Source organism: Condylura cristata, unplaced genomic scaffold (assembly GCF_000260355.1).
Source record: "Condylura cristata isolate star-nosed mole 26May11 unplaced genomic scaffold, ConCri1.0 scaffold00003, whole genome shotgun sequence".
NCBI classification, from domain to species: domain Eukaryota; kingdom Metazoa; phylum Chordata; class Mammalia; order Eulipotyphla; family Talpidae; genus Condylura; species Condylura cristata.
The window spans coordinates 20,482,877-20,509,304 of record NW_004567104.1 but is presented as its reverse complement, the minus strand read 5'-3'; the positions used below and the strand labels follow the sequence as shown (position 1 = coordinate 20,509,304).

Sequence of the window (26,428 nt, the reverse complement as noted above, 5' to 3'; positions counted from 1 at the left end):
TTATTGCCTTTATTCCATTGATGGCCTATCTAGTGCCCCATCAGGGCACAGTGCCAAGGCTTTTACATGGTCACCCATGCTCTCTGTGCAGGCTAGTGCATGCACACTCACATAAACACGCTCTCGCACACAGACACACACATCCAGTCTCTGGCTCTGAGAGTCAGTCTCTGATGGGGCCAGGGCTCCTCAGCCTGCCCTGCCTGCCCTTTTACAACAGCACCAAGGGCGGGGGTGGGGCAGGGCCCTCAGCCCCCAGAATAAGTCCCTGTGCAAACTGGAGGTGCCAGATGACTTCGGGTTGGGGTGTCACATTTCCTCATTCCCAGGAGTCCCCCTCCTCCAGTTCCTGAGGGAGGGACTGCTCTCTGCTTACCTGGGGGGCCAGACCCCTGCCAGGGCTGGGCCCTGTGGAACCCAGGCTTATTCCCCACCGGCCCCTCCCAGGACCTCTGGCACTGAAGAATAGCCAAGTCTGAGGTGGTGGGGATTCCCCACTGAAGAGCAGGAAGGCCTGGGCCCTGAGGGGCTTGGAGAGGGGTGATGACCACTCTCCTAATCCATCTTCAATATGAAGAGGTTTGGGACACACTTCCTGGGGAGGGAGCACAGGCCTGGAGAAGTCCCAGCGTGGGCCTTCCCCAGACTTCCATCTTCTGGACCACAGCCTGAGGTCAGGCATCCAAAGTCCAAAAGTCCAGCTGGCTGGCCGGAGTCCCTGCGCAGTCCTTGGGGGGCACCCACCCAGTGGGAGTCAGGTGTCAGACCTGCACAGGCAGCGTCTGGTTCATCTGCAGCCTCATGTCCTGGATACTGCTTAGGATCTTCTTCTGGTGGCCAGCCAAGGTGACCCCGATCCGGAGTAGGTCTCTGCAAGATGGGCCAAGGGAAGGGTCAGTCCCTCCTAATAACCCACCATCCCGGGCCCAGCTCGAAGCCACCTGCCCGTCCCTCCAAATCTGGGGTTCACTCACTCTGCAGTCATCTGAGCCACCAGGTCAAAAGATGCAAACCCCGCGCTGACAAAGCTCTCCTTGTACCGCCCCATCTTGATGGCGTCCAGCCAGTCACCAACTGTCGTGAAGGTCGTGTAATCTGGAACTGTGCGGTCCAGGAGGGGCTGTGACATGCTGTGGGGGAGAAGGCAGCAACCTGGTGACGCCTGAGGATAGGGGAAGCGGAGGGGGAGCCTGCAAGCTGGAGAACAGGGCAGGACCAGTGGCAGAGGGACTGACCCAGACTGGGCACTGGCGATGACCTTGAGGCTGGCAGCGTTGCGGATGAGCTTGTCCAAGGTGTTGACGATCTGGGAGAACTTGGGCCTGAGGTTCCGGTCCCGCACCCAGCAGTCCAACATGAGCTGGTGCAGTGCTGTGGGGCAGTCCATGGGTGGGGGGAGCCGGTAATCCTGCTCCACAGCATTGATGACCTGGGCCGAGAGCAGGGGAACCTGGCGTGAGCCACCTCTCGGCACCCTGGCCAGCTTCAGCCTACCCAACCTCTCCAGCCGGCCCCACTCACATCCTGGTTGCTCATATCCCAGTAAGGTCGTTCTCCATAGCTCATGACCTCCCACATGACGATTCCGTAGCTCCAAACGTCACTAGCAGAGGTGAACTTCCGGTAGGCTATGGCCTCTGGGGCGGTCCAGCGGATGGGGATCTTCCCGCCCTGGTAGGGGGGGCACACGCCCTTCATCCTATGATTCGGGCCTAATCCCCAGCCCCATGCCCTGGCCTGGTTGGCCCCGCCCCCTGTCTCCCTCCCCGCTGCTTCCTGTACCAGGGAGCTGGTGTAGGTTGGATCAGAGGGGTCATCCTCCAGGAAGCGGGAGAGGCCAAAGTCCGAGACTTTGCAGACCAGGTTGCTGTTGACAAGAATGTTTCGGGCAGCCAGGTCTCGGTGAACGTAGTTCATTTCAGACAGGTACTTCATACCGGCAGCAATACCCCGCAACATGCCCACCAGCTGGATGACTGTGAACTGTCCGTCGTTGAGCTGGAAGCAACGAGCAAGCTCAGTGGGCCCTCATCTCCCTCCCGCGCCAGCGTCCTGCCGGCCCCACTGCCAGGTTCTCTGAGACCAGGCCTCGTCTCTATATACCTGGACCACTGACTGTATTAGGTATGTAAGCTGCCCTACTGTGTGGCAGGCATTTATATACAATACCCCAATGAATCCCTGTGAAGCCTCAAATAGTTCTTAGCACTCCCATTTTTCAACCAACGCAGCTGAGACTTGGAGAGGTTAAGTAAAGTCTGAGATAGTAGTGGGCAGCAAGGCCAAGAGCCCCGGTCTTTCCAACTTGAAGACCCAGCTGCTTCCCTGCACCATGCCACCTCACCTCAGACACAGTTCTGCACTTGAACAGGGTCTGACTGTGGGAGAGGGTGATTTGTCCAACCCAGCTTTTGAGGAGAGAGAGGCCGAGGCTGGTTCTTACCCTAAGGAAGGAATCCAAAGCACAGTTCTCCATGAACTCGGTGAGAATCATGACTGGCCGACTTTTGGTGACCACACCCTCCAGGCGGATTATGTTGGGGTGGTCAAACTGACCCATGATAGAGGCCTCACTCAGGAAGTCCCGCCGCTGTCTCTCAGTGTAGCCCACCTTCAGCGTCTTGATGGCCACAAACACTTCCCGGCGACCCGGCTGTTTCAGGCGACCCCGGCACACTTCCCCAAACTCCCCTGCAGGGCACAGGGAAAAAGCAATGTCTGAAGCTGCCCCTGTACATGCCTGCCCTGGTCCTCCCCTGGGGTAACCACACTCTGGCATCCCCACTGTGCCCCAGGAGACTTACCCGCTCCAATCACCTCCTCGATCTTGACACAGGACACATCGATCTCCTTGGCAAACTCCCGCACGGCCTCATTAGGGTCCTCGTATGTAAAAGGATCGATATAAACCTTCATTCCAGGAGCAACTAAAGGAAGAAAAGGTGGGTGTGAGAAGGCCCAGAGCTTCAGGCTGTGGGTGGTGAGGGAACTCAAGCTGTGCCCTCGGGCCCAGGAAACTGCCCTGGCTCTTACCAAACCCCATGGGAGACGCTGTCAGGGGCACAGGGTGACTGGGATTCCAGTGGGCAGTGCCTCAACCTCCCCTAAATTTGCTCCATAGCCCTCTCTGGAAGCCCCAGCTCCCTCCCACCTTGCCACAGTCCCTCTGTGAGAACCCGAGGGATGGTAAGGACCAGACACCTAGGATTCTTCTTCTTTCTCCCTCATCGCTCATCACATCAAAACCTCTCTCAGATCCCCTTGTTCCCACTGCCCCTGACCTTGTCCAGGCCTTCAACACTCAGACTATTGCAATAGCCTCCAGTTGGGCTCTCTGCCTCTGGTCTTTTCCCACCAATCTATCCTGCATACCTGTCTTCCTAAAACAATACTTTCATTGTATTACTCCCTGGCTTGAGAGCCTTTTGGATTACCTATGGTGGAGTCAAGTTCAAACTTCTCTACCTCCCTCTCTCGACCCTCCAAGGACTGGCCGCAAATACCCAGTCTTGCTTCCCAGCAGCTGTCAAACCAGTCTTCTCACTACCCACAGTTGGGCACTCTCCCCACCCCACCTACTACCTCCCAGAGGCTTCTCAGGCCAGGAATGTTCTTCCCCAACCTCTCTAAACCCTGCTCATCCGTCCTGTCCTGTCTGGCTCAGATCAGTCCAAAACCACCTCCTCCAGGGAGTCTTCAAGCCTCTCCATCTCTGAACCATGAGTGCCCTTTACAACAGGAACACCCAGCTTAACACTTAACTGCTCTCTCATTATTTTCTGTGTATTCATATCTTGTCTTTCTCATAGAGCTAGCTGCCTTTGAGCACCAGGGTATGGTCTCTTTCATCCCTGAGCCTAGCTGGAGTGGAATAGGAGCTGAGGAAACAGCACTGGTTGGCTTGTCCGGGCTATGAGCGCAAGGAATGAAGCCCCAGCAGGGAGAAGGGCGTCTCCAGGTCCCGCAGGGCGCCAGGGAAGCTTTGGGGGGTTGGACTGAGGACACTCACTGTATTGCTGCAGCTTCTCTGTAAACTCTGTGTCGGAGGTGTGCCGCTGCTTCCTGGAGGGGACAGAGTGGAGGGGAGGCCTGAGACAAGTCCCAAAGCTCCCTTTGTTCAGGGGACATGTGGGCTCACAGGAGAGGCAGAAGGCACCAGGGATGGTCTGATGCTTGGTCCCACCACTGATGGTTACAGCAGCACTGGGCCAAAGGCTCAGTGGACTTGGTCCTAGAGGGGACCTGCCAGTCAATTCAGAGGACAGGGAGGGGACGGGATGAGGACACAGGCATGCACGGGAGACAGTTATTCCAACAAGGAGCGCCCAGTCCTGTCGGGCTTGATGTGGGTTTGATGTGGGCGATGGTTCATCTATGTAGCAGCCTCACAGAGATGGTTCCTTTAAGGCACTAACAGGAAGCACTAGTCAGCCCACAGGAGTAGCCAGGGCCTGGGAGTACCTGAGGCAGACGATAGCGATGACCACAACAGCTGCCAGAAAGACAAGCCCGGCGGTGGCAGAACCCACAATGAGGGGAAGCTGTTCCTGAAGCTGCTGGGTACCAGAGCCTGGAGACCGGGAGAGGCACAGTGAGTGAAGGTATGCACAAAACTGGCAGGGCAGGGGCAGGCTGGGGGGCTGTGTACCTCCTTCACTTGTGGTCTCAAACTCAGCAGGGTGGCTGTACTGCCCGTAGCCGGCGACCGTGCGGGCACGGACCTGGACCACGTAGCGGGCGTCGGGCCGCAGCCCGTCCAGCTGCACAGAGTTCTTCTGACTGGTCACCGTGGAGGCGATGCCCTCACTCTGCAACCCCAGGAAAAGGGGGCTCAGTGGGTTCTACAGCCCGCCAGCCCCTGCACACCCCAGCCCTGCCCTCGTGGACCCTTGGCATCTGAGGCCTGGCTCCCTACAGCCTCTGACACTATCTGGGGGAGTCTTCTTGTCCCAAGGCCTCCTCCTGCCCCTTGAGACTCTGACCTTCTCAAAGTACTTCATCTCGTAGTCCAGGATGACTCCGTTGGGCCGCTCTGGGGGGGCCCAGGACAGGGTCAGGCTGCTGCCTGAGCTGCTGTGCAGGTGTAGTGTAGGCACTTCAGACGGGGCTAGGGGAAGAGTGTGGGGCTCACCACGGGCTCCTCGGACCCTGACATCCTTTCCAAAGACCCAGTTCCCACGGGACCCCTGGCGTTCCGTTGGCAGGCCCTGGGCAACCTCAGCTCTGTGCAGGGGAAGATGACCCAAGCCCTACCCTCCTGTGCCCCCTCCTCACCAGCCTGGTTGGTGGTGATATTCACAGCAGCGTAGCGAGGGGGCAGAGGGCTCTTGCCAGAGACACCGTTGACTGCCTGCACCTCAAAGGTATAGCGCGTGTGAGCCAGCAGATGGCTAATGTAGACCCGGCGCTCTGTCAGTCCCAGCTGCCGAGGCACAAACTCCACGTTGTCATCACAGCGTGAGCAAGCCAAGGCCCCCCCGGACCCTGGGACCCCACGACACTTCTTGCAGATGACATTGTATAGGAGATCGTCCCGGCCACCCAGGTCCCGGGGTTCACTCCACTCAAGGATCAGCGAGGTCTCATTCACATTGGAGATCACACCCCGGGGTGGAGATGGCACCGCTACAGGGGGAGAGAGAGGCAGTAAGTCCGGGGCCCTAGGTCAACCCTCTGCCCAGAGTTCCCCGCGTACCCCAAGCTGCCTCTTACATCCTTATCTTTGCCATTGCTCTAGTAAACAGAACATCTTTCCCACATGTCTTCACTGGGCAGACTCCTATTCAGTTTTCGAACTTGAGAGGGCACCTCCTCTTGGAAGTCCTCCTTGATTCATCCTCTCTACCCTACCCTTTGTACTCCTGTAACATAATTCCTAAGTATCCCTCCAGCCCAGCTCTTAGCCCACTCTCTGGTCATTATCTGTTTTCACATCTGTTTCTCCCAGGTTATAAGCTCCTTTACAACAATAATGATATCTTACTCTCCTCCACTTCCCTGGGGCCTGGCATCACGCCTGGTACCAAAGGCCAGAGCTGGGAGAAATTGGGGTATCGGACTGTCCCAGGACTATGCAGATCCTTCTGTGGTTACAGTGGGGCCAAGAGCGCAGCCAGTCTGGCTAGGAGCTAGTAGACACTTATTAAATATAGGTGGACGGGCTGGGCCCACTGACCTGGTTTCTGGCTCAGGGCTGGTCACTTCCTAGCTGTGCCATGTTGAGTACAAGGCCTAACCTCCCTGACCCTCAGTTTCCCCATCTTGAAAGTGGAGATATTCACGGTGACTATGCAGGCCTTCCCAGTCCAGTCCACAGAGAGAAGGCCCGAAGCAGGAGAGACAGGGACTCAAGTTCACTCACTGGTACAGGCACTGTCTGCAGAATCCGAATCTGCGCGATAGAAGTTATTGTGGCAGGTGCAGATGCTGGCGGCAGGCGAGGTGGTACGGCTGTTGGGGGGGCAGGGGAGGCAGGGCCCCTCTCCCTGCTTTGCCTTGTAGCTCGCAGGGGGACAGGCTGTGGGGGGAGGGGAGGAGAAGAGGATGGATGTGCTCACCTTCCTTATCTGCAGACACCCATCCTCCACACCTCCGTGAGAATCTGGCTCTTTCCCAGCACAGGTCTTGGCCCCTCCACCTCCTAGACTATGGGGGCCCTGCTAGGATTGCTTAACTCCAGCTGCAGCTACAAAAGGCCCTTTTGCCCCATGGAAACCCCATGTCAGCGGATTCCTCCCCACCCCTGCCCACCCTCCCCGTCCTGGGGCCTCATGGACTAAGACGTCAGCCCCATCACCTGGACAGCCTGGGCTTGTTGAGGCAGGGAAGAGAAGGAGGAGGAGGAGGACAAGGGGGGGGGGGTAAAGAGCCCTGGCAGGATGGCAGCTAAGAAGTACTCTGCTGAGATCCGCCCACCCCTCCCTATAGCTGGAAGGGAATCATTCCTGAGGACCCTCTAGGACACCCCCAGAACAGCCAGGAGGTGGGGCCTCTGGGTTTTTCAGCCAACAGTTTCCCTACCCACCAGGAGCAGGGCAACACCTCTTTTCTGCCCTTGGGCAGGGGTGGGGGGCTGAAGAAGGACGAGAAAGGGAGAGAAGAAAACAGGCAGGAAAGCTGGGGTCACCTGGAGTTCAGAGGCCTCAAAGCATCCCCAGGGAACCTGCCCCAAAGCAAGCCCAGAGCTAGGTGTCTGCACACACCTTCTCTATCTCCCCTCCTGCCATTTATACTCAGGCTCTGGGGCGCTGTAGAGACCCCCTATCACAGTGGTCAAATAATTTATTGCTCAAACTGGAGCATTTGGGGAATGAAAGGGAGCACCAGAAATAATGATCCTAAGGTAACAGCCATCAACCAGCACTGTCCTGGACACACTAAAAGGTATGGTTTCCCTACCCATCTATGGCCATCTATGGGAGGTTACCCAGAGTATGGAATGTCCAGAGTTGGGGCTAGGCCCTTCCCTGGGGTTTACTCTCCCCTCACTAAGGTGATATTCCATCCCAGCTCAGTTGAGCCAGTGGGGGAGGGGGCAGAGGCCAGGCTAGCCTGGTTGCTATGGGAACCAGCATGTATTTCCTGCCAGGGACCTGCAGAGTGTTAGCCCCTCTTCAGGCTGTCAGGCTCATCACCCCCACCCCCTTTTTCCACTTAGAAAAAGGAAGTCTGGGGCAGGTTCCCATAGAGAGGTGGAGAGGGGACGGGTAAGGCACTGCTTGCCTTCCCATGACAACACCCGGCACTAGGCCTCAGCTAGGCTAGAGGCTGCAAGTGCCAGGGAAGAGAACTGGGCAGAGGGGCCCAAGACCAGCCCCTGGGCACTGTGTCTTCTGACAGAAAACTGGGCAAGCCTGTATTCCCAGCTCCCACCCTCCCCTCTATGAGGCCTTCAGTGCAGAGAACCTGAGACTCAGTTTCTTTAATGGCAAAAGTAGAGGAGACAGCTGGAACGTACCATATTGTGGCAAGGCTCAAATGACACAACCCTACATGGACAGGTTTTATGGCTGGGAACTCCAGCACATCACAAGGCCTTATGAATCTTGGCAAGCCACCAGAGACAAGACTTCTCATCCCATAAATGAAATAGGGACAAAATAATGCCTGTCCCCCTGGCATACCAGGGTTCCTGAGAACCCTGGCTAACACTCGGCAGTGTATGTGCTTGCCATGTGCCAACCACTGCCCCATCACACAGACCAACTAAACCTTCTGACACACTACAACCCTAGGAAGCCGTCACCATTTTGGTCCCTATTTTGCACACGAGGAAACAGAGGTTCAAAGAGTGAGGTAACCTTCCACGGGTAGTAAGTGGCAGGCTCAGGACTCAGGCACTGGGCCATAACCACTATGCTATACAGGTTCTACTATCTGAAAGTGGAATATTCCTATTTGGTGTGGCTTGGTAGGGGTGGGGTTTGGGAGGCTCAAAATGTTTCCATTATAATTAATGGTACTATCATTCCCGGACCCCAGAAATAACCTACCAAGTCACAGCAAGTAGGAACATTCTACTTTGGGGTAGCCAGGGAAACCTGTATATGTTGCCACCCAAATGGCAGATGAGACCCCAGCGTATGGCATCCACAGTCCCCACCTACAGCCTGGGGTCCATCTAGCACTTCTAGGATTAAGCATATCCTGGAGGCCGGACAATCGGGCAGCTGGGTCTGGGTCTCCCAGTCTCTGACCAGTCTCTTCTGCATGTGCCTCCTTATCAAGGATTGTCGACATCTTTGTCCCTCTACCTTTAGTTTCATCTTTTTCTTATTTTCCTGGTGCCTCTCATTTCCCATCATCCCTCCCTTCTGCACCCGACCCCAGACCTGAAGTCAGACCTCCTTGTCTAGCAGATAGGAAGTGGCAAGTAATGACCTACAGGGGACTGTGTCCCGGGCCCTCCCTGCCAACCACCACCCCCGGCCACTCCTCACTCACCACGGCACTGGGACTCCTTGGCAGCAGGTTCGTGGCCGGTGGCACAGGTACAGGCACCCACAGGCACCATCCAGTCCCCGTCACCGTTGCAATAAAGCTTAAGTGGCACCGACACCTCCACAGCATTAGCGATGCAGGTGCCAGGGGCAATGACCAGCGAGGTGGGCTCAGCCCCCGTGAGGGTCTCGGGGAAGAGCGCGAAGCTTGCGGTGGTGGACGGACATTTCTTGTAGAAGGCACGCACGGAGATGAGCGACACGCAGGCGCCCTGGTCCTGGAAGGCCAAGTAGAAGCCCGCCTTGGAGAGTGGCCCGAAGCTGCGCACCTTTGTGTTGACCCGGCCAGCATCCAGCCGCGAAAAGCTCTCATCCGGCGCGATGGTGTCCACCTTCACATAGGGGTTCTCCATCCAGAAGGGGGAGGAGGCTGAGGCCACGTCGCTGTCAGCCTCATAGTAGAAAAGGTTGAAGGTCTCCTTGCAGGAGCCGGGGATGTTGGGAATGCTGTTGCAGTCACGCACAGTGAACTTGAGCTCCACGTAGACCCGCTGCACGTCCTGCCGCCAGATGAAGCCAGTGCGGAGCCAGTTGTTCTGACTTGCCTCGCGGACGTTACACACCTGGTACGTGCGGATGGGATTCATGGCCTCGTCGTAGCCACTCACCTCTTCCCACTGTGTGAGGACCAAATGAAAAAGACAGGAGTGAGCAGCAGTATCTGCCAGGTGCTCACCACATGGCCACATCTGCTACAATGACTTCGCAGAGCTGTTCTGCGGTGTCCTGGCCAGATACAGACTCTATGGGTTCAAATCCCACCTCTCAGCCGGAGGTGTGACTATGGGTAAGCCACTCAACCTTCCTGGGCTTCCACTTCCTAGCTGCAACATGATGAGAACAAAGACATGTAAGGACTAAATGACTGTAAGTAAAGCACTTAGAATAGGGTTCTGTAAGTATTACATGAGCTATAATATATATTCTGTTTATATCTGTTTCATTATCTGTAAAATGGGGCTGATGGGAAGAAAAGGAGGCTGTAAGGGATTACGTGTTTCAGATATACAGTGGGCCGTAACAGTGTCTGACGGAGGACAAGCCCTATAAAGATTATCTATCACTACTACCATCTCAGTTAGCCTCTCACAACAACTCCAGGAGGAGATGCATCTGTCATCTTCACTCTAGAGAAAAGGAACCCAGGATTCACAAAAGATAGGATCTTGCCCAAGATCACAGTCAGGCCTGGTGACTGAGGACTGGCAATGCCACCCAACCCAGTGCAGCTCAGTGTAGCCACGAAGGTCATTGGGGGGTGGGGGTGGGGGTTAATTAGAATGTTTTAGAGATGCCAGCTTAGGAGTCTAACAGCCAAGAAATAGATGCCCAGAAAGGTAAATTGCCTTGCTCCGGGTCACACAGCAAATCAGAGGCCTGGAAACAAGTTTCCTGGTTCCAAAGCCATTGCTCTTCCCAGAGTCCCAGAAAGAAGGGAGATAATCAAGAAGGACATGCAAAGAGCTGTCAAGCAGAAGGATGGGAATAGACTAAAGACAGAGGGTGTCAGGAATAAAGATGGTGTGTCTGTGGGAGGGGACACGGCAGACTGAGGGGCGAGACATAAAAACACGCACAGAAAAGAACCCATCAGGCAAAGAAAGAAGGTGACAGGTGAAAGGACCCCCCCAGAAGTTGAAATTAACAGGCAGGAGGAGGTAGAGCAGCCTTCTCCAGCCCCGGTAAGGGGAGAAGGATGGATGCTGGAGGAAAGTGTGGCGACCAACACTTTAGCAGAGATGGTGGGGAAGTCTTACCCCACTTTCTGGATGAGATGTCCATGCCAACTCAGACGTTACCCATTTTGTGTCCATGAGGGTCTCTGGGGGAGCAACAGAAAAGGTCAGGAGTCAAACTCAGGATGGAGAGAGAGTTGGTCATTGGTCACTCAGAAAAGACCGGGCACCACACCTGCTAGGCACCCTCCAAAGTCCCCAAAGCCCCCAGCTCCCCTTCCCAATTGGAGACCCTGGGGCCATCCCTAGAGATGGCACAACCCTTAAGATGTCAGTTGGGGCCAGCTGGGGGTGGGTGACTGGCGCTGACCCCAGGCCTGGGTTAATGAGGCAAGAGCCAGGGCCAGCTCACACACCTACAGGCCCTGCTAATCTCCACACAAAGGGGCCAGCAGGGCCTTTATCCTGGAACAAAGGGCCGTGTGCTTCAGACCCTGCTGCCCAGGCCTCAGCTGACTCCATTCCCCACACAAAGGCCCAGCCCCACACAAGCCCAGAGAAAGGGAAGGCAGTTAGAGGCCAGCGCAGGCACCCACACAACCTCCCACTCAACCAACAGGGGGATGGGTCAGGAAGGCTCTTTTGGGGGCCTCAAAGTCCCAGACCCACTCCTAGATTGCTAGCTCACTCTTCCTGTAATCCTTACCCAAAAGAACTATTGGTATACCCCTTTAACAGATGAGAAAACTGAAGCCCCGATAAAGCAAACGCGTGGCTTAAAGTAAAACTGCTAGGACTTGGGACAGAGGGCTGCAGGGTCGCTCAAATTCAGGTCGATCTGGCTCCACCATTAACCTCTAATCAGAACTCTGGCTGCCATCCACCCCTCTGTAAAAGAGAAACAAGAGAGTCTAAGAAGTTCCTAAAAATCGCAACCAAGCTGTCACCTCCTGCAGAAGGCCTTCTCTCCCGAACCCCTAAGTCAGGATTAGATACCCTCTTCTGTGCACGGAGGGTAGGGGGCTTTGTCCTAACGCCAAACTTGTCAGTTTTTCCATAGATGGGGCCCATTAATGTTTCTGATATAAACTTGCTCCCTTAGGAACCTCGGGGTCCTGGCTAGACAACTCTGCTCTCTGGCAGTGTAACCCTAAGAACAGACTTTGGGAGACAATGCAGCAGCAGTTCTCGCCTCAATGCCGAGTTGGAATGGGAGTGGGTCATCCCCAGAACCTCTGGAGGCTCCTAGATCAACAGTGTGGCAGGATGGGGGTGTCCAGGTGCCCCTACAGGCACCAGGCTTGTGACCTCCACTGGGGTTCTGCAGTCTGGCTCTGAGGCGAGGATGAGGCGGCAGCTGTGGTACCAGGTCCCAGATAGGGCAAAAGGGGGAGCGTGCCACAGCCATTCCCTGTGGGGGGGAGCAGCTCTCTCCTCTTCCTGTCGCCTGGATGGGTCCCTGGGGGGCCCTGCTGCAGGGTGAGCTATCCCAGGCGCATCGTAGGTGGCCTGACAGGCCCCTCTGGCTGACTGACAGACAGACGGGCCTTGGGCACAGGAGGGAAGGGAGATGGGCAGAAACAGGGGCCCAGAGACTAGAGAGGAGAGCTAGGAGGAGCAGGGGCCTCCAGGAGCCGCTGGTGGGCGTCCGTCGAGCTGGAGGGATGGGCAGAGCGGCTGGCTGGGACCAGACAGCCAGGATGGCCGGCTGACTACAAAAGACAGAGATGGAGAGACAAGGAGGCCCATGGAGACGGAGACAGAGACCGAGAGGGAGGTTGCCAAGGCCTTCTCCCCAGCCAGCGGTCTGGAGCATCCCCGGTCTGGAGCATCCCCCAGCCAGGGGAAAGCAAGCGCGCGCCCCCCACCAAGTCAGCCAGCCAGTCCCCAGCCTCTGCCTGCTGCCTGCCACCCCAACAGGCGAGGGCTCCCACTGCTCCCTCGAATGCTGCCTCCCTCCTCCCTCTCCCTCACTTCCTTCTGCTCAGACTGTGCCAAACCCATCTGGAACTGTTTAAACCCAAATATTCAGCCCCCTCCCCCCTCCAGCCAGATTCCTCTACAGTTTAAAACAAGCCCTTCGCTGGCTCTAAGAGGGAGAGGAGGGAGGGGATGATGAGGAGGGGGAGGAGGGGGGAGGCGGCAGGAGGGGGGGAGGCTCTTCATTTCTGTTTAATTTCTGGGGAGCGAGAGGGAGGGAGGGAGGGAGGGAAGGATCGGCCCTTGGCCATCGCTCAATCTCGGCACATTTTTCCCATTAATGAGGAGAGGACTTGGATTTCGAGTCATGTGTGCCTGAGGAAGGGCTCTGGTCACCCTGGTGGGGAGGGGGCTCCTTTGGTTTGCCCAGGTCTCTGGAGGAGAGGCCTGTCGCTTTACCAAGAGGGAGGCCCTGAGGTGCTCCAGTCCCAAGGATGTCGGGAAAGGAGGGAACAGGTTCCAGAATTATGTCTGTGGCATGGGAGGGAGAGACCCAATGCAGCTGGGCCCACCTTTCTTCTGCTACATGTGTGGGGGATGTTGGGGGGTATACACGCTCTGGGGCAGATGATATGAAGTGCAGGGATAAAGACAAAGAGGAATGACTGAGCAATCTCCAACCCCCCCCCTCCTGCTACCTACAGTACACTCCCATCCTCCTCTGCACCCCCATGTGGCTGCTGGAGACCAGAGAACAGCAGGTCACGTCCAGAAACAAGGCTCCATCAGACAGGGGAGCCCCAACAGCCCCCCAAGAGCAAGCTAGAAAGTAAACACCAAGCCTGGGGCTCTGGGACTGGGGCTTCAGTGCTCAAAAAGAAGCAAAATCCCTTTCAGCAGGGCCATGGAGAACAGCCACGTGGCAGCAACTGCGTGGCCCTCCCCTGAGCACAAACACGCACACCTCACCCAGGTCGCCACCCCCAGGGCCAAAGAGTACCAAGCCAACACATATGGTGGACAAACACACACACAAACCACAAACACACACACGGTTCCACACATATCCACCGTCTGTCTTGCTCAGACACACAGATACATATGGTACAAATAGATTAGTCTCCCTTCGATATTCATATCCGGGGAGTCCTCCCTACACACATACTGGGCTTGCCTTGGGCAAAGACTCACTCTCACAATCTTAGTGTACGCAGGTTTCCTGAGACACGGGTGTACCGGGGACACGCATGCCAACAGCACATTCCCCTGAGAGCGCCAACTGCACCCACGACTGCCAGCCACACGTCAGTCTTGAGTGTAGTCGAGTGCAAATACAAACACTAGCTTCCCTGTGCTGACTTGGTGACATGCTCTTCCACAGTCACACACAACCAGCAGCAGCTGTGAACACACAGATGCCCACTTGCCCTGAAGTAAGCGACAAGAGTGTGCAGACACAGTGTAAGACCAAGCCCCAGAGTCTGGTAAAGCCTTCCTGCAACCTCCACGGAGGTGAAGAACACGCCCGAGCACATACACGTACAGTGCAGAAAGGGATTCCAGCCTCCACGTGGGGTAGAGGAAGAGATGGGAGGGGGCCGTGTCTGCTAAGAAAGCAGAGGCAGTATGGTTGTCCTGATAAGATCCACAGGGAAGGAGCAAATGCCACAAAGGCTTCCCGTGGCTGCCGCCATGGCACAGGCGGGAGCTGTCACAGGTCAGGAGGCAGGGAGTGGGGCAGGGGCACAAAGATGATTCTGGGTGTGTCTGGGTGTAGCCTCACAGGTACAGTCCCAACCCAAACGGCAGGCCACTTCCCTGCCAGCACCATGAAACTGTCCCAAGGGCCCCTGAGCCCCGGGGGAGGGGGGTGGTAGAGTGAAGAGATTTAGCCCTAGGAGCGCAGGGCAAAATCCACATTCATAAGTTGGGGCCCCAGCACAAGAACACTGAGGACACCCAGCCTGTCTCTGAGGGCTCATCTGGCCACCCTGGTGCAGGGATACCAGCTGGGAACTTTCCACCTGCCCTGGTAAAGGGCCAGGTGCATATACCTTTATGGGTCTGGCAGAACCCACATCACATCACTCAGAAGACCCCCCAATGGTGGTGATGGGGTGGGGTGGGGGTTCAGTGAGACCCAGGAAACCACAAAAGTCTAAAGAAACAAGAAGCCTCCAGCACAAACTCCAAACTAGAGACACAGAAGTAGCAGGAAAAGTCATACGCCAGGGCTGGGCCGGTAGGGTACAGGGAGACAGTGGGGCACAGAAGGACCCTGGAGCCCCGCCTGTAAAGAGAGGGAGAGAACTCCAGGCCACCCCAGAAGGAGTCCCCCCCTTCTTCCACAGGGTCCCTACATCAGTCAAACAACTTGAGGACCCTCTTCCTGGCCTTCTCCCCCATGTGCCAACTTCCATGGGTCAGTATTTGTGCATGCCTCTACCAAACTGTAGACGTGGGTGACCAGCCCCAGGAGAAACGAGTCTTGGGGGTATCCTGCCATGGGACTAAGGGGAGCCTGACTCACTCAGGCCACCCCTTCCTCCCCCTGCCACGGCCCCTTTGCCCTCAAGTCTGGGATGGCGGGGAGGGGAGTGGAGCATCTCAGAACAGAGAACACATTTTGTTTTTCATTCCTCCCCTCAGATCATGAGGATTTATAATTAAATAAACCTGAGAGAGAGGAAGAGGCAAGGGCAGGGAGCCTGGATGCCTCAGTACTCATCCATACCCCCCACCATAGTCTGGGCCCAGCCAACCAGACAGAGCGTGGAAAGCTACCCTACTGTGAGGTCTCGGAGTCCTTTCCTGGGATGCAGGCACAGTGAGTCTGGCCAGGCATGGGGGAAGAAGTCAACGAGATTCTCAGGCCATGGCTAGGCCAGGGCTGGCCCTTGGGTTAGGGGGCCTCTCCCACCCCATCAGGTGCCCAGCTGTACCCAGCCTCCCTCCCCCACCCCTCAGCTGCCCAATCCCGACAAACCAGTTTGACTCAGCACAACAGGCAGGGCTACAATTTTCAAACTATGCAGGCCTTGTGATTCAGCCTCTTCATGCTGTTTAATTAGTCTAAGGCCGGCCCACAGCAGCTTCGGCTTTAGTTCGCTGAGGCTGCGGCCACAGTGGCAGTGGAGGCAGCAGTTCTGGATAAAGAGACTAGCAAACTGGTTCCCCCAAATACCTGCCACTGTCCCTCCTCAAGGCTCTGAAGTGCCAGCTCGTGACAAACAGGAGCGGGATAGGGGAGGCCAGAGGCGACTCAAATTAGTGAAAATGCCACAGAAACCCTGGGCCCATTGTCCCCTCTTGGCTCCCCCCTCCTCAGTGGTCGCTGCTGCTGCTTCTCAGGAGACAGAGGTTCACACTGCCTCTTTCCCTCAGGAACAGGTTCCAGGCAGCAGCCACGCAGTTAACAGGGCCTGGCCAGAGGGGCCTGTGTGGGCCCTACCTCTTACCATTTGGTAACTTTCTCTTTCTAAGCAGGGGCCTCCCCTCCTGTTTCAGACAGAAGAGCCCCCCATGATGCAGATACCCTCTCCACCCACGTCCACTCATGGTCTGCTCACCCTACTGGACCCCACTTCCATACCCATGAGTGATCCTGAAGGGGAGAATGATCTTGGCTTGGGGGGTGGGAGTGGGGACAAGGTGAAGAACATTACTGGAGAGGAGCGTGAGCTCCAAGGCAGTCAGCCGGGAAATCCCAGAGCAGTAGTGTGTGTGCTTGTGTGTGTGTGTGTGTGTGTGTGTGTGTATTGAAGGAGGGGCATGCATAATCAGCAGAAAGGATTCTCTTCAACCAGGGAGGATAAGAAAGTACCCCGGCTCCATCCTTATGGAAAACTGGTGAAATCCTTGGTCATCAGGTGCTAGACAGCATCTCACCCACGGGTCCATAAGGGCCAGCACCACAGCTCAGCTACTCTGGCCCTAAATACAATACCCCCCAGTTGCCAAGCCAAGTGTCCCCAGGCCAAGGGCAACCCAAATCCACACAAAGCCAAATGGGTGGCTGGAGCAAGAGGGCCAACTCCCCCACTTGAAGCTGGGGGGTAGAAGATATTTTCAGTGCTGGGGTCCCACCAACCCTTGCCCTCTGCTCACAGCCTAGGACCTCCAGGTCTACCCTACTACTCTTCAAACTCCAAAATAGGGGTGGGGAATGGGCAGGCGTAGGGTTCAGCAGCCCATGCATGGCCCAGCTCCCTTCCCACTCCATTTTAGCGGAAGAGAGATGGGGGAGGGGAATGACTTCTTCCTCCCCAGACTAACCTTCACTACACACCAGTTTCACTTCTGACACTCCCCAAGGAGAAGACCCTAGGATAATAATAACAACAGTTACTCCTTGAACAACAATGGCTATGTGCTAAGCACTTCACACACGTTAAGGATTCAGTCCTCACAACCCTAGGAGGAGGGTACATCTGAACTCATGGTGAGGGGGTGAGGGGGTAAGGGAGAACCCAAGGGAGGGGAGTGTACTCTCTGGGCTGAGGCATCTGTCTTTTTCCTTTCATTTTCTCACCTACAAACTGAAGACTCTAAGGTCTGAGGTATGGCAAAAGTGAAGGAAACGGTTAAAGCCATACTTGGGTGGCACTGCCAGTGAGCAGTCCAAGATCTCACTTCATGGCGGAGGGGAGGTAGCAATGGCCCTCTCTTTCCTGAGCTGCTGCAGATACCCAGGTTCCTGCCAGCCCTTAAAAACTGAATGCCCCCCATGTAGTCAACCTCCAAAACCTGCCGGCCAGCTCACCTAGGGCCTGCTGGCCAGCTCACCTAGGGCCTGCCGCAGGGATCCAGCAGATTGTGAGGGGTGAAAAGAAGAAAGGGAAGGAAAGAAGTAGGGGTGAGCCTCCTCAGATAGTCTTCATTCACCTGGACCCCACTACCACCCACCCCCACATCAGTACCCACCAAACCTCACACCCCACAACCAGAACCCTGGTGGACCCTAAAGCATGTGTGCCTGCCACCCCTTCTGGGTGAAGACACAGAAAGAGAGATCTGGGAGTTCCGACAGGCTCCCTGGCTCACACCCTTGAGGCAATCAACAACAAAGACCCACACTGGTTTCTCACGCCTGCGATCATATCACACACATGTGGGTGAGTGTGTGCAAGTGTGGGCGCAACCTCAGAGTGTCTGTCTGGATTTGTGTGTGTCCCTCTCTGTGAATCCGTCTTTCAGCACCGGTGGGCTCAGAGATAAAGGGGGCTGAGAGTTCACGGGGAGGCTTCTTCCCCAGGAGAAAATTATAAAGTACCCGAAGATGCCTTTCTCTTGGAACTGTGTTCTTTCTTCCTTCCAACCTTCACGTTTACCAATTATGAATATCCGAACAAACCAACTTACAAAGAATGAATGCTTTTGTCCCCGACCTAAGTGACTGAATTTGTTACTGGATGCCCCAAATAAGTGCTGCCTTTATTCCAATTTCTCCAAATGTGTAAGGTGTTTTCCCGCAGCATCAAGGAAGGTTTTTCTTCCTCGTCTAAAAGCTCCGGTTTTTGGAAGCTGTGCGTAGGTGCCTATTGTTTGTGACCTGTGTTCGTTCGTGCCATGGTCCCCTGCAGGCTTGTGTCAAGTGGCATGTGTGTGAGCTGTCCCACCGGGACCAGCACCACTTGGGTTGTTCATCCAAGTACAGTCATTTGGAAGTTGGAGTTACCCCCTCCCCCAGCACAGTCTTGGCAGGTTTCACAGAACCTGTTGAGAAGCTCGGCCCTTCCCCACCGGCTAATGGGTAACACACCGGGTCCTGTGCTAGCTGGAGCAAATCCCACAACTGGAGGGGTTCAATGGAGACCTGAGCGCTCGGGGTGTCCTACTTGAAGGCGGGGTTGGTAGCAGCCACGGAGCAGTGTGCAACATCGGTGCACATATCACCTCGTGTATAGTTGGTGCTGGGCAAACCATAAACAATAACAGACCCTGTCCTCTCTACACACCGCCCGCCCTCCCGCAGTCATCCCCTGACAAAGCGGGGAGCAAACTCCCACAGTTAACTCCAACGGATTCCTAACCTACGCCGCCCCCCAACCTGGGGAGTCCCGCTTCACCACCCGCCCCCTCGCCACCACCGCCCCCCTCCGCCCCCAGCAACCACAGCCCCGAAGCAGCCTCAGTGCCCCGCCTTGCCTGGTGGGTCGCCCACACTTCCTCGCCTCCAGGAGGTGCAGAGAAGACTCCGCTTCCCTGCGGCGAGTGCGGGGTACTCCCACAAAAGCTCACGGCGGGCCCTGAATTTCGCGAACGCTCAACCCGAACCGAGCTGCCCGCGACCCCGCAACACAGGGAACGCGGCTCTCCGAGCCAGTTCGACCGTCCGAGGCGATTCCGGGGGTCGCCCCCCTTAGCCCATCTGCAACCCGTGGAGGGGGAGCCGGTGGCAGAGCCTCCTCCGACGTGCGCTTAGCCCGCATCCGACCCACACCTTTTCCAGTCCACGCTCCGGCAACCCCGGGCACCTTAACCCTTGGATGCACCCCCCCGACGCCGCTCACCTTCCAGCGCCCGGCAGCCGCCGGGCAGAAGCAGCGGCAACAGCAACAGCGGAGGCAGCAGTGGCAGGAGCCCCGGCGGCAGCGGCGGCGGCGGGCGGGCTCTGGCCATGGCCGGGGCGGGCTCCGGGAGCCGAGCCGGGCCGCGCCGGGCCGCGCCGGCGGGGCAGTGGACACTTGGAGGAGAGTCTGCTCCGCGGGCTCCGAGGAAGGCTCGCGAACGATCTTAGGAGATCCCGGCAAGGAGGGGGTGCAATCCAGGAGAGCCGCTCCGGGACCAAGGCGGCGCCCGGAGTCTGGCGATGCTGGGGGATGCCGGCAGCTCGGTCCCACGGGAATCTGGACGGACCGGTCCAGGAGGATCCCGGGCGCTGGAGAGCTCGGAGCCGGAGGTTTCGGAAAGACAGACACCGGCAGGAGGGTGCAAGTGATCGTAGTTCGGGGAGCACAGTAATCCCGCGGTATGCCGCGGGCCCGACTCAGAACCCGGGCTCCGTGTGCGCGCGCCGTCCGGGGTCCGAGCAAGGATCTTGCTGCGCTGCTCACGTACTCACTTCTGCTGTCCCCAGCACTGGTGCGGCCGCTCTGGGCGAGAGGGGCGGGACCGGGAAACCTGTCTGTCAAAGATGAGGCCCCTCCCCTACCTACCGGCCGCCCACTCACAGACCGCCAGACGCTGTGGTACATCCTCGAGAACTCTTTGCAGGAGTTCAGTTGGTGGCGCCTCCATCAGGCCCACACTGAGGGTCCCAAAGCCTGTATGGGAGGGGCCGAGGAAAAGATGAATTAGGTTGGGCGGAGCAAGACTGTCCATCGGAGGAATAGCCCCGCCTCCCGCCGTCGATTGGCGATTAGTAACCGAACCTGAGTGGGAGGAGGTGGCACTAGGTATGTGTGTGTGTGTATATATATATAGATATATATAAGCCGGGGGCGCCCCCCTGTGGCTGCGTATTCTCCAGGGACAGACCCTAAACTCAATTTAGACACTGCCAAGTGGTGGCCATCATGACATATTGCGACCAGGGCCTTCTGACGTTCATTTTCTCATTCATTCACTCATTCATTCGGCCCGGCGTGTAGTCATTCTTTGAGCACCCACACTGTGCCAATAACTAGTAACTGCTGGTCCCACAACAATGGATAAGACAGAGGCTGTCTCTTGGAGCTGTTTAGTGGCAGAGGAAGGCATGAAGTCACCACAGCAGAGTGTAACAGGCATTATAGTAGGGAGAAAGAATTGCCAGAATGCATGGGAGGGAGATGGTTTTGTCTGACCCTGAGGAAATGACACTCAATGTGAAATATGAAAGATGAGTAGTAGGTCAAGGATGTGTTGGGGGGGAAGAGTTTTTCTCAGGCAGAGCAAGTATACTTTGTGTGAAGCCCCAGTGGCGGGAGAAAATGATATTCATTGGAGAAATCTAAAAGAAGTTGAGAATATCTTGAGTGTAGAGCTAGAGGCTGAGAGGGACTGAAAGGAGGCATAGAAGTAGCCACGCGGTATCGCAGGAACTTTTTTAGATGAGTAGGGGCTTCCCCGAGCTAGGATTTGAAGCAGAGTTATTACATTATCAGATTAGGGTGGCTGCTCTAGGAAGGATGAATGGGTGAGGGCAAAGGTGAAAACAGGTACTCGAGAGAGGAAGCTGTGTGGTGGCGAGGGAGAAGAAGGTGGCTGGCTTTGACTAGGGTGGTAGCTGAAGGGTGTTTTAAGAGATCCAGATGCCAGGAGTTATGGTTGTGCAGTTGAGATGTGCTAGAGATACATAAAGGACAACCCTCGGGTTTTTGGTTTAGACAAGTGGACTTTTACCCCATTTGCTCAACAAATATTTACAAAGTGTAATTAACACTAAAACAATAGGTCTCAGTTATTAAGGATAGCTGTTATTATAGCCTCATTTTATGAACACAACGGATACCTAAAAAGGCTTAGTGACTTTTTGCAAGTCACAAGAATAAGAAGTGGCAGCAGTGGGATTTGAACCCAGGGCTGTATAGCTTCTAGACACATTCATTCCATTCCATTAAAGACCTAAGGGTCACATAGATACTTGTTAAAAAATCAGAATCCCAAATCACCTTCATCTCAGATCTTGGAATTCATAATCTCTGGAGTCTGGGGTCAGGATTCTGGATTTTATTTTATTTTTAAAAAGATTTATTTATTTGTGGCCCTCCCTGGTGGTGCAGCAGGTTAAAGCACAGCACTAAGAAGCTAAAGCCACTTCAGCATGAGTTCAATCCCCACTCTGGAGGTGACCACATGTCGTGGCAGACCTCTGCTGACCTGCCTGCTGCTCCCCTAAGCAGTGTCAGTCAGTCTGTTCTGCTCCCCGCTGTCTCTGGTGAATCCTCTCACTGCCCCTGCACCTCTGGCCTGTACCCCAGTTCTGTATGCATTTTAAAAAGATTTATTTATTTATTTATTTATGCATACAAGAACTGGGGTGCAGGCCAGAATTGGGGGGAGAGTGTGAGAGGATTCATGAGAGACAGAGTGGGGAGTAGAACATACAGATCTAGTGAAATCCACTGTGAGGGGAGCAGCTGGTGAGAAAGAAGCAGTCTACTGCACCATGTTGGTCCCAACCATAACTCCCGTGATCTGAATCTCTTAAAACACCCTTCAGCTACCACCCTAGTCAAAGCCAGACATCTTCTCCCTCGCCACCACACAGCTTCCTCTCTGGTTTCCCTCCTTGGCTGGGGATCAAACTCATGCTGCAGTGGCTGTGATCTAACCTGATACACAACCAGGGAGGAGCCCCCAGAATTCTGGCTTTTAAATAAACTTTCCAGGTAATTTTGATTCTGATGCACATGAAAGCCTGAGAATTGCTCTCATTGTGCTGTCTCCCACTGTTATAACAGGAAATACCATCCCTCTACAGTCCCTGTGTGTGGGCACCCTTCACCTTCCTAAGATTTCTGGGGGTAGAGTGTCAGAAATCAGATGCTAAGTGGCCTCAGTAGCAAGACCGTCACACTTAAACTTCTAACCATGAGGTTACCTAGTTCCAGTCCTGGGAACTCCTTCAGGGTCAGTAAGATCACAGATCCAGAGTTCAAGGACATTGGTCTGAGAAAGGTGAATCTCCCTGGCCAGACACAGAGGCATACATGGGTATATGATGCGGAGGCAGGAGAGGAAGAAAATGGCTTGGATTCCACACCCAACTGCAAGTGTTCAAGCCCTGGAGACAGCAATGTCATTCAAAGCTTTAGACCTGAGAAGGAATCCTAAAGACCCTTTTGTGCAACTCTCTATTGTAGGGCTAGAAAGCCTGAGGCTCAGAGGGAGCAGTGCTTGCCTGATCGTCTCTGCCATGCAGAGATGGGCAGGGTAATATTTCAGCAGGTGGCCTGAAAGCAACACCTTTAGCTGAGGCTCGGCTTGTTGTAAGACGGATCTGTGAGGCCGGCACTCCTGTTTGTTCAACAGCTGTGCCAGTTTAAGGCTCGCCCTGGACAAACATAGCCTGCTGGGCGGCAGGCACCGAGGTCCTTTGTTCTTGTGCCTGATAGCAGCAGCAGGAACGCCAGTAGGTAACGGAGGACCTCTTCACTGGATGTTGGCACCATGGTTCCCACGGGAATGCTTTCTGCTCAAGAGGCCAACTAGCTGGAGGACACAGGCTACTGGCTACTCCAGTCCAGGGCAGGAAGGTGACCACTTGGCAACAGAGGGGATGTAACAGCCAGGCAGGTGGAAGACTAAAAGGCCGATAAGGAGCACTGGAACACCTCCATCTCTTCAGTGCAAGGAGGCAGCAGACGGTCTTACCCTCTTATCTTTCCAGGCTGAGATACCAAGGAGCCAGGGAAGCAGGCTTTGACCTTTGATTTGATTTGGAATGAAGGGAAAATGTCAAGGTCAAGGTGCCTCTCACTGAGCCTGTCATCCTGTGCTCACTTTATCTAGGAGGACGCTTAATGTAGAAGCAAGTGCTCCGGCTTTGGCGTCAGAGAGAACTGAGTCCAAATCCTGGCTCAGCCACTTACCGGCTGGGAGACTTATGATAAGAAGCTGACCATTTCTGAGTCCGGGGATCCACAGGAATGACAGTGGCACGAGAATCATACTTCGTTGGCAGGACTAATTATGATGCTCTGGAGCATCATGGGGCCGGGAGCACTGCAGGTGGCAGATAAATGGTCCCTGTGATAACTAATGCCCAGTCCCCGATGATCCCCCACCCCCAGAACCTCTCTGGAAACACTGTCAGTCTGGGGACAACTAGACAATGTGTGTGGATTGAACTGGGACAGGACACCTCTGTGACTGTGCTCAACTCCCAAGTCTCTTTTAAGAAGATTATTAAAAACTGTGTCCCTTAGTTTGTGGGTTGGGGATAATTGCAAGGAAGATAAAACTGGGAGAGGGAGCTGGAGAACAGTGATGATGGTTGGTTTGAGTGCTTTGGACTTCTGTCAAAGCCCATAGCAGGCAAAGAGGCCAGCAAAGACGCCCCAAGCAAGAACTATGGTTCAGGGCTGGATGATGGCAGTGGTCTGAGTAGTAAGTTGGGTGGTCATTTACAGGATGAGAAGAAAAGATTGGGGAGGAGCCATCTACTCGTGGGGCAAAGGAGGATGGGGACCGAGGGTGTGATTTTGGACAGGCTGATGTGATTTTGGGTGGCCAGTCAGAAATCCACATGAACTCATTGAGCAGCTGGCTTCACCTTCACCATTACCACATCCTCCCCTGCCCCTCCTCCCTCCACCCCCCACCCCACCTCACACACACACACACACCTTCTGAGCAGCTCTGGCTGTTTACAACACCACCTCTGGACCTTTGCACTAATTGTTCCTTTTGCCCAAAGATTTTTCTTCCAATTCTTCACAGGATTTAGGCCTCTGCTTAAATGTTACCTCCCTAATCACTTTGACCGCCTCCCATACCAACACTGTCTTCCCCTTGCACTATTTTATTCCCCTCGTACTACTTAATAAGGAGGTAGATGGTGGCTATGATATTATTTAGTTATTTGTTTGTATGGGAATTGGCTGTCTCTCCTAGCATGTACATGTCTCTGTATATTCTGCCCTGAGGGCAGAGGCTTTTTTTTACTTACCTCTGGATGAAGTACCTTCTCAGTAGCAATTTTCTAAATGAATAGTAAGTATGGCAAATGTGTAGTGTTCACACTGCCATTTCCTCACCCCAAGCCTGTGGCAGACACTGCTCTCTGATTCTGGATGCCTTCCTCCAGCAATGTTGCAGACATCACTGTTGCTAGAGCTGGCACAAGCCTGCCGTGCTGTAGTGGACAAAGTTTCCCTCCTTGCTACCTATGGGATCTCACGTGAGTTCTTTTCAATGCTCTTTGGGCCTCAGTTTCCTTATCTGATGTCTCATGCAAGATGTAAGGGGGCTCTTTCCACCTCTTCTTTGGGGCTGCGTCCCTAGGCTAGAACCTGACATCTTGTGTAGACACGCTGGACAGTTCCCTCCAAATGGTGGGTTCAGTCCTGTTGTCCCCCTGAGACTTCAACCCTTCCAGCACTTTCCTCCCACTCTGACTCCTTGTTTTTTCACCAGTCCCAGAAAGCAAGTGTCAAAGCAGTGGGGACTTTAACACCAACAAAACCCTCATCTTCAGATAAGTAAACAGCCCAGACAGGGCAAGTCAAGGGAGCCAGAAATCCAACAAAGATGAGTTGTCCATCCCAGTGCTCTGGCAGCCTCCGGGCACTGCCAGGCGCAACCCGCTCAACACCGTGGGGAGGGGAGAAGCTGCAACTTATTTCTACACCGGCACAGTCCCAAGCCCCAGGAGGCAGGCAGCCTGGCTTCTCTCCAGACCCTGGGCATTTGGCAGAAGGCTGCCCTGTGGATTCCTGGCCCCTTCTCCCCTCCTCCTACTTCCGAGCCACCCATTCAAAGGAGGTGAGAAAGACACAGAACACTTCCTCTACAGTTGCTTTCGGAAATTGCCTTGGGATGTTTGGACCAGAGAGACTCTTAGCTATTCCAAGGCCAATTAATGTCCTGTTGACAGCTTCTGGCCTTTATCTTCTTCCGATCCACCTGGATCATCCCCTTCACTCTGACATCCCCCTCACCACGCCCTGGCTGGTCCCCTCTGACAAGAACACGGTGTGACTTCCCTAGAGGAAGGGTGGAGGCAGAAATAGATGAATATTGACTAACTGGCCCTATGATCCTAAGTGGAGGTGATTTCACATCTCCTTAGAGGAGACTTTGAGCTAGCCGCTTTTCTTGTGGAGAAGCTGCACTTCCTTTTCTAGGAGCTATTTGGGGAAACGCTAATGCTTGCAGGAATAGACAGCCAGCTCTCGGGCTCCAGAGGACAGCGAGGACCCAGAGGGATCCAAAAGTGCTAATTAAGGACCAATACTGATAGACGTGTGGGGGAAGTTTTAGAAACAGCAAAGACTGGTGCTTTCATGTTTAATTAGGAAGGAGGGAATATCAGGGACTAGGGGAAAGTTTAGGGAGAAGATTTTAATTTGATATTAGCCTTTCCACCTCTTTATTGAATAGCTACCCCGCGTGATGGGGCAGAAGCACAGATGGTTGCCCAGCCCACCCTGCCAAGGAGAACAGGGATCATCAAAGGCTCTCTTGGTTGACAGACCTCCTGGGTCTCATATCTCCTCAGCTCAGACCTGAACTGAGAACACAACAGGAGAATAAGAGTTGGCCAGATGAGGCAGGGGTTAAGACAGCACTATCAAGCTATCGCCAGCCACTGCAACATGAGTTCGATCCCCAGCCAGGGAGGTGACCCACATGGTGCAACAGACCTCTCCTGACCCGCCCGCTGCTCCCCTCAGCAGTGTATATCAGTGGATCCCCCTGTCCTGCTTCCCATTCTCTCTGGTAAATCCTCTCACCCCCAACACCTCTGGCCTGTACCCCAGTTCTTATATACATAAATAAATAAATCTTAAAAAAAAAATGTTGGCCAAGTGAGAGTGACAGAGGAAAAAGGATGAGTAGAGAGCTACTCTGACCTAGACACACCATGGGATACCCTAGGAGGTTTTTAAAAATGAAGGATGTCCAGCCCTCCGCCGAATTCCCTTTCCCCAGATCCTTGTCTGTGGCAGGGCTGAAGCAGAGTTGTGTTTAAAAAAAAAAAAAAAGTTTTCAGGTGAATCTACTGTTGGGAAAGATGGGAAAAGGACCACTAGATCATAAAATATGTGTTGGGGGACAAACCAGGATCACTGGTGGGGTGAGCAGTGACCACGTGGTGGAGGGGTTTGACACAAGCTATGCAACCTCTGTCGCCAGACACGGTCCGGATGGAGGGGAAATGCTCTGAAAAATCAGACTTTCCAT

At 54.8% G+C, this 26,428-nt stretch overlaps 1 protein-coding gene across 1 annotated transcript; it reads right to left on the bottom strand.

Annotated features, from left to right (window-relative positions):
• EPHB3 (EPH receptor B3) lies at positions 1-19,651 on the bottom strand. Its single transcript, XM_004675054.2, has 16 exons — positions 19,108-19,651; positions 10,757-10,821; positions 8,944-9,616; positions 6,362-6,517; positions 5,275-5,625; positions 4,983-5,107; positions 4,649-4,808; positions 4,462-4,570; positions 4,010-4,062; positions 2,805-2,927; positions 2,444-2,691; positions 1,783-1,998; positions 1,522-1,671; positions 1,236-1,429; positions 975-1,130; positions 1-870 (listed from the first exon to the last, which is right to left on the bottom strand). The coding sequence occupies exons 1-16, from the start codon at positions 19,214-19,216 to the stop codon at positions 762-764; spliced, it is 2,997 nt and encodes a 998-aa protein (XP_004675111.1). The 5' UTR covers positions 19,217-19,651; the 3' UTR covers positions 1-761.
• Positions 19,652-26,428: the final 6,777 nt, after the last annotated feature.

Excerpts from the sequence above, each read along its gene's own strand:
- EPHB3 (XM_004675054.2), bottom strand. The coding sequence starts at position 19,216 with ATGGCCAGAGCCCGCCCGCCGCCGCCGCTGCCGCCGGGGCTCCTGCCA. Across the intron at positions 10,822-19,107 it reads CGGCTGCCGGGCGCTGGAAG|AGACCCTCATGGACACAAAA; the intron begins GTGAGCGGCGTC and ends TTGCTCCCCCAG. Across the intron at positions 2,692-2,804 it reads CGAGGAGGTGATTGGAGCGG|GGGAGTTTGGGGAAGTGTGC; the intron begins GTAAGTCTCCTG and ends TGTGCCCTGCAG.